Raw genomic sequence first — 6,784 nt, forward strand, 5'->3', positions numbered from 1 at the left:
TCTGCAACGTTCCCAGTTTCTTTAGCCAAGTCCGTTGTCTTCTAGCCTGAGTTCCTGCATCCTGGGAAATAGGTGTCGGGGTCATCAGACCCCGAGTTGTCCACTAGGACCTGGTTTCTCCTGAACGGACGCGGAAGGCATGAGCAGGGGTATTCTTGTTCATCCGAGGATGATACCGCTGCACCAAATTCAGGGTGGAGGTTGCTCTCTAATAGTGTCTGCCATTACTCATTACTTCTAGTACTATTACATTAATTATAATGTTTATAGACCTCCATCATACTTAATGCTAAGAGCTATGGAAAATTCTGTTTTTAGCCATAACACCCAAGGGACCGTTTCTCCTCCCTCAGAAATAACAAGCCTTTAACTTTCCTCTGCAAGTCATTGTAGTGTCTAGATAGCTTCTCATTTTTTATCTCTTTCCTTGTGATCTATGTAGGTGACCGCAGCCCTTCTCACCCATTCGTACTAGCCCAGTTGAACAGAACAACCCAGGAGCATCTGTTGGAGGCCACGGTTTATGGAGTGCAAGGGTAACAATGCAGCCAAGGTCTCACCCAAGGGTAGGACCCAGAAACTGGGAAGTTGCCAGTGCTTTCTCTCTTTTCTCCTGCTCTGCTGCTTTGACAGTGTTCCTGCTTTATTCTCCGCCTCCTCCTGCTGGTGCTGTCACCGCGACTGTCTTCCCTCTGCATCTCCATCCACTGATGAGATGCGGCTACCCATAGTTATAAAGTTCCAGCCACTTTTAAAAACGCTGGCTTTCAGTAAGCCCAGTCACAAATGACCAGGAGACCGTGTTTAACTGGCACGGGGTTTTAAGTGTCCATTCTAGATCATTAAGATAGGATCAGATATTGAACCACACTCTACAAAGACTGTTATGGACTCTTCCTTTGCAGAGGGGACAGCGCTTACAGAAGGGCCCATTGCTCATTAGCTAAGGAGACCTCTGACTATTCTCTTCTGCCTCCTGGGAATAGCCCATCCACCCAGTGACCTCATCAGAAATGTAGGAGACCTCTACTTCTTCTCTCTCACTGTCCACACACCAGTCAGTTAAGTTTCTGCCCCTCTAACACCTTAACTATCTCTTAAATTTTGCCCGTTGCCAGCGGCATGTTTTGGATCTTCATAGGCTCTTGTAACCGTGATAGCGATCTTCCCGCCCTCAAGCTCCACTGTCCCAACAGGAGTTAAAAATTCTGTTCTGATCAAGTTCCTCCAACTCTCGAAGCTTTTCAGTGGCTCCCCAAGTTTAGGGAGTGATTCCCAAATTTCTTGAGCAAAAAATTACCTGGGGTGCTGATTAAAAATGCACATTCCTTCTGGATCAGTACGTTTGTGTCAGAGCCTGGTGGTTGGTGTTTTTATTTTTTAATTTTAATTTTTTTTCTCTTGTTTTAAAAAAGGTTTTGTTTATTTATTTGACAGAGAGCACAAGCAGTGGGAGGGGCAGAGGGAGAAGGAGAAGCAGGCTGCCCGATGAACGAGGAGCCCGATGGGGGCTTGATGCCAGGACCCTGAGAACATAACCTGAGCTGAAGGCAGATGCTTGACCTACTGAGCCAGCCAGGCGCCCCTCATCGGTGTTTTTAACAAGCATTGCAGTTGCTTCCCATATTTACCAAACCCTCCTCTGTATGCCCTGTGCCCTCCTCCCCAGCTCTCCCCGGGGTGTTAGACCCGGCATTACAGCGTCTGCCTGGAGTTCTCCCTCTGTCTGTGCATCACTGCTTGGTCAGCAACTGCTCATCCTTTCAGAATCAGCCCATGTACCACTATCTTTGTAAATGTGTGGTTACTGGGCTGAGTCAGCTACTTCCTTCACACCCCACCGACTCTTGTGCTCCACCTCTGTTAGCATTTCTTCACACTAAATAACGTTCCTCTGTCCCTTCCCATTCCCACCGTGAGACCTCTAAGAGCAGTGACTTATCTTACAGCTGGAAGGACGTATGTTATCATAGGAATGCTGTCCTTATTTCTGCCAGGGCATGAGGCAGCTGTAATATGTATGTGTGTGCCTCTCTTCTGAGCCAAGTCCTGAGCTCACTGATAGGAAGTCATCAGGCCAGCAGAGATCAAAATGTTACTGTTTGCTGACAGCTGGAGAAGGTAGTTTAGGTGCATGGCCACAACAGGCTTCCTGATGTTGCTCCAGACGCTTTGACAGACATAACTCTCAGCGGCAGCCTCCTGCAGGTGCAGAGCATTGACCACGAAGCTTACCAAATGGCTGAGGCCTGCAGAAGCAAGAGCTCTGCATGCCTCATTCCTATTCCCAGATTTACCAGTCAGTCCACTCCTGTTCCTCTGAAAACAAGTAAGGGGAGAGAGCAACCACCAGAAGAGACTAGAGAAGCTCCTTCCCCCTAGAACATCAGGAGCAGGGATGCCGTGCTCCCCCCCTCAACACTTGGAATCAGAGACGGCTCCTGGCTTGAGGTGGAACTCTCATCATTGCTGCATAGCCCTCAAGGACCTCAGCATCTGACTTTCAGGTTATGGTCAAGAAAGAGAACTTGGAGGTTGGTGCTTTGGTGATAGGTAACCCTTTTTTTAAAAAAAGATTTTATTTATTTATTCATGAGAGACCCAGAGAGAGGGAGAGGCAGAGACACAGGCAGAGGGAGAAGCAGGCTGCATGCAGGGAGCCCGATGCGGGACTCGATCCCAGGACCTGAGCCAAAGGCAGATGCTCAAGCCACCCAGGTGCCCTGCAGGTGACCTTTTTTTTCTTTTCTTTTCTTTTCTTTTCTTTTCTTTTCTTTTCTTTTCTTTTCTTTCTTTCTTTCTTTTTTTTTTTTGAGAGAGAACAAGAGAGTGTGCATGGAGTGGTAGGGAGGAGGAGAGGGAGAGAGAGAATCTTAAGCAGGCTCCACATCCAGCATAGAGCCCAACTCAGGGCTGGATCCCACGACCCTGAGATCATGACCTGACCCGAAATCAAGTCAGACGCTTAACCGACTGAGCCCCCCAGGTGCCCTAACTATTTTTATTCTCATTAAATTCTCAAGCCTGTCAGAGAATGATTAAATTCTATTATTATTATCATTATTCTATTATGATTATTATTCTATTATTCTATTCTATTTACATATATTTTTTAAAAATTCTGTTTATTTATTTGAGAGGGGAAGGGCAGAGGGAGAGAATCCCAAGCAGAGTCCCTGCTGCTCGCAGAGCCTGATACGGGACTGGATCTCACGACCCTGAGATTAGGACCTGAGCCGAAATCAAGAGTCAGGTGCTCAACCGACTGAGCCTCCCAGGCGCCCTTCAATTATATATTTTTTTACTCTTTGATGTTGTGGGAAAAAAATAAATATTGCAGTCATCAAATTTTTATTCCATATAAAAATTACTGAGTATTAAAATAACCTCATTAATACAATTTCACTGTCAAGTTTAAGTGTGGATGTGGACAAGATTTTGATTTGGGATTTTAATAATACCTTTTCCTTCCAAGGTAATGAACCCTTCGTTTTGCTTGCAGCTTACAGCTGTGTGAATAAGTGAAAGGGAATTATTACTTTAAGATGCGAAACCCGGTAAGTTGGCAGATGACTAATTTATAAAGAATGTTTTACTGTTGAGGCAGGTGTGAGCCTACGGAGGCCAGTTGTTTCTGAGGCTGTTTAATCTGTCAAGAGTAGAACTCTGTGGCCTCATTCCGTCTGTCCCCAGTGTGGCCAGAATTTCAAGCCCTAAGTCTCTCTTTAATTATACTTTTCACAGTTGGCTTCAATGAAACGGAATAATTTCCTGTACGTACCCCACGTCCCTACGCTCTACGTAGACAGATGACATTTCTTGGATAAAATTCACACTTACTCATTCATTACTCATGACATTTCTTTGAGTTCCAGGAACATGATCTGAGACATTAATTTGCTAGTTTTCAAGGCAAAACAAGAGGCTAGAAATGACGGACATGAATGGGATCCAACTGTGACGTGTCTCAGCCTCCTGGTTGTCTGAGTTCACAGGCCTCTCATTATTCCCACACTCCTTGGTGTTCCAGCCTTCCAAAGTTCCTTAGTAACTTGAAACCACAGGCTTTTTGTGGAAAAATAAAATTCTCAGGAAAGGGTAAGTGCAGTAACGGTTAGCTCTGTTAGGACAACCTGACGGATGCTCAGAGCCCATCTAGAGAAGAGGACAGGGTTGCCTGACCACGCTGGAGTAGTAGCCTGAACCTGCTGGATGGCACAACCCTCCCCCATCTAGTCCAGGGAGTTGGTCATTCTTTGTGAAAGTCACATTTCCTGTTTGGATATTTTCTTATTTGGATATTTCCTATTGAAAGACACCGTTGGTCTTAAAATCGCCATCGAATTAAAAGGATACATATTCTACATGGGGTCCTTAAGATCCCAGGTGCAAGCCCTGAACAAGAGACCAGGGGAACCCAAATAAGTTTATTTATTGATTTATTTTTAAGGATTTTATTTATTTATTCATGATCGAGAGAGAGGTGGAGACACAGGCAGAGGGAGAAGCAGGCTCCATGGAGGGAGTCCGATGTGGGACTTGATCTCAGGACTCCAGGATCATGTCCTGGGCCAAAAGCAGTTGCTCAGCCACTGAGCCACCAAATAAGTTTAAAAGAGTCTTGGAGTGGCCATCACGGATTGTAAAAGTGTTGACAGTTTTATAAGCAGCACTTTATAGCTCTAGTTAGAATTCATCTTTTCTTTGGGGAAGCAATTCAGTGGGCCTTTGGGCCACGTAGAGATGCTCAGAGATGAGTGTTTGGAAGTAGGGAGCCAAACAGCTCTGTGTACTCAAGAGCCTGTTCCTTAGGTAGAAGTGTCAAGCGTCACTTGGTTTCCTGCCTTTGGGCCGATTTTATTGGGATAAAAATAAGTTGATTTCCGGAAGTTAAAAAGCTTCAGTACAGTTGAGGCACATATTGGGTCCCTCTGATATAGTTTTTAACTCTGGCACAGAACCCACACGCCTCTTAGGCTGATCCCCTCCTAGGGTTGAGTCCAGAGCAGAACCTCCCACCGGGTCCACCCTGACCGTCTAGGTCTTCATCAACACCTTGCTGTCTTCCCTCAGTTCCTCCTCCTCCTCCAGCCTCACCCTCCGCTGAGTGTCCCCAAGGCTCCTGGGCTCTGGGGAAATTCCATCCCACTTACAGGAGAAGGAAGTTTTTCTTCTCTGTCTCATCCGCCAGCATTTAAGGGAAACGCCCCAGGCCTTGGCTAGATGCTGGCTTTGTCAGTTCCTGGGGGAAGAGGAGCCAGCTCTCCTTTCTGGAGTGGAGTGTGGGTGAGGGGGAGGCAGGGATGCCCCGGTTTCTATTCAGCTTCCCCGTCTGGTGAGAGCAGCCCATGATTTCCTGCTGACCTCACCTAAAGAATGAGCTTGGTACAGACTTACCAAGGGCAGCATACTCTTCTGGATTGGGAACATTACATCTAAAGTGAAAAAGCTAAAAACAAAGCATTAAAGATTGTTGATCTGGCTGCTGCTTTTGAACAATCTACCTTGGTTATTGAAGCATTTGCTTTTTCCTGGGCCTGGCTGTAGAGCCCTTTTTTGTGTCCTATGAAGCAGGGGAAGCACCAGCTCAGATTAAAATTCTTTTTTCTGTGGTCCAACGCTTTCTCCTGATGGCATCAACAATAATTTTTAAGAGCAAAGCCGCTCAATCCATATTTGTGTTAAAAAATATCTTAGAGGATAAAATATATACCCACGCTGATAAATTTTCCATATAGAGAACAGCAGAATTTTTTGCAGCTGAACATCTGGTTTATCCTTAAAGAGCAGAATGTGTGCTTTATCTTTGTGTGGCCAAAATGTGTGTTTGTAGTGCTTGAGCTCAAAGGGTGGTGTGGCTTTCTCTACTACCACCAGCAGCTGGGATGAGAGAAAAGATTTTGGGACGCCTGGGGGCTCAGCGGTTGGGTGTCTGCCTTTGGCTCAGGTCATGATCCTGGGGTCCTGGGATTGAGTCCTGCATCGGGCTCCCTGCAGGGAGCCTGCTTCTCCCTCTGCCTGTGTCTCTGCCTCTCTCTCTCTGTGTCTCTCATGAATAAATAATTAAAATCTTAAAAAAAAAAAAAAAACAATTTTTACAAGCCTTGGAACCTTGGAAGAGGACAATGATTTTTTTTTTTTTAACTTTCATTCTAATTCCAGTTAACATACAGTGTGGTATAGTTTCAGGTGTACAATACAGTGATTCGACACTTTCACACAATACCTGGTGCTCATCACGACAGGAGCACTCCTTAATCCCCATCACCTATCTCACCCATCCCGCACACCGACCTCCCCTCTGGTGACCAGCAGTGTGTTCTCTAGATTTAAGCATTTCTTGGTTTGTGTCTCTCCTTTTTTCCCTTTGCTTGTTTGTTTTGTTTCTTAAGTTCCACATAGGAGTGAAATCATATAGTATTTGTCTTCCTCTTACATATTTCACTTAGATAATACTCTGTAGCTCCATCCATGTCAATGCAAATGGCAAATTTCATTCTTTTTTATGGCTGAGTAATATTCCACTGTACATATACCACATCTTCTTTATCTGTTCATCAACTGATGGGCGACACTTGGACTGCTTCCACATCTTGGCTATTGTAAGTAATGCTGCTGTAAGCATAGGGGTGTATGTATCCCTTTGAGTTCGTGCTCTTATATTCTTTGGATAAATGCCCAATAGTGTGACTACTGTGTCTTAGAGTAGTTTTATTTTTAACTGTTGGAGGAACCTCCATACTGTTTTCAAGAGTAACTGTACCAGTTTGCATTCCCACCAACA

General features: G+C 45.1%; 1 protein-coding gene across 1 annotated transcript in view; it reads left to right on the top strand.

Annotated features, from left to right (window-relative positions):
* UHMK1 (U2AF homology motif kinase 1) overlaps positions 1 to 467 on the top strand; it is a 30,478-nt gene extending 30,011 nt beyond the window's left edge. The window contains exon 9 of the mRNA XM_077886762.1: positions 443 to 467. Within this exon, the coding sequence (XP_077742888.1) occupies positions 443 to 446 (4 nt within the window). The 3' untranslated portion in view covers positions 447 to 467. The remainder of the gene's footprint in view (positions 1 to 442) is intronic.
* Positions 468 to 6,784: the final 6,317 nt, after the last annotated feature.

The sequence above is a fragment of the Canis aureus genome, chromosome 38 (assembly GCF_053574225.1).
Source record: "Canis aureus isolate CA01 chromosome 38, VMU_Caureus_v.1.0, whole genome shotgun sequence".
Taxonomy (NCBI): domain Eukaryota; kingdom Metazoa; phylum Chordata; class Mammalia; order Carnivora; family Canidae; genus Canis; species Canis aureus.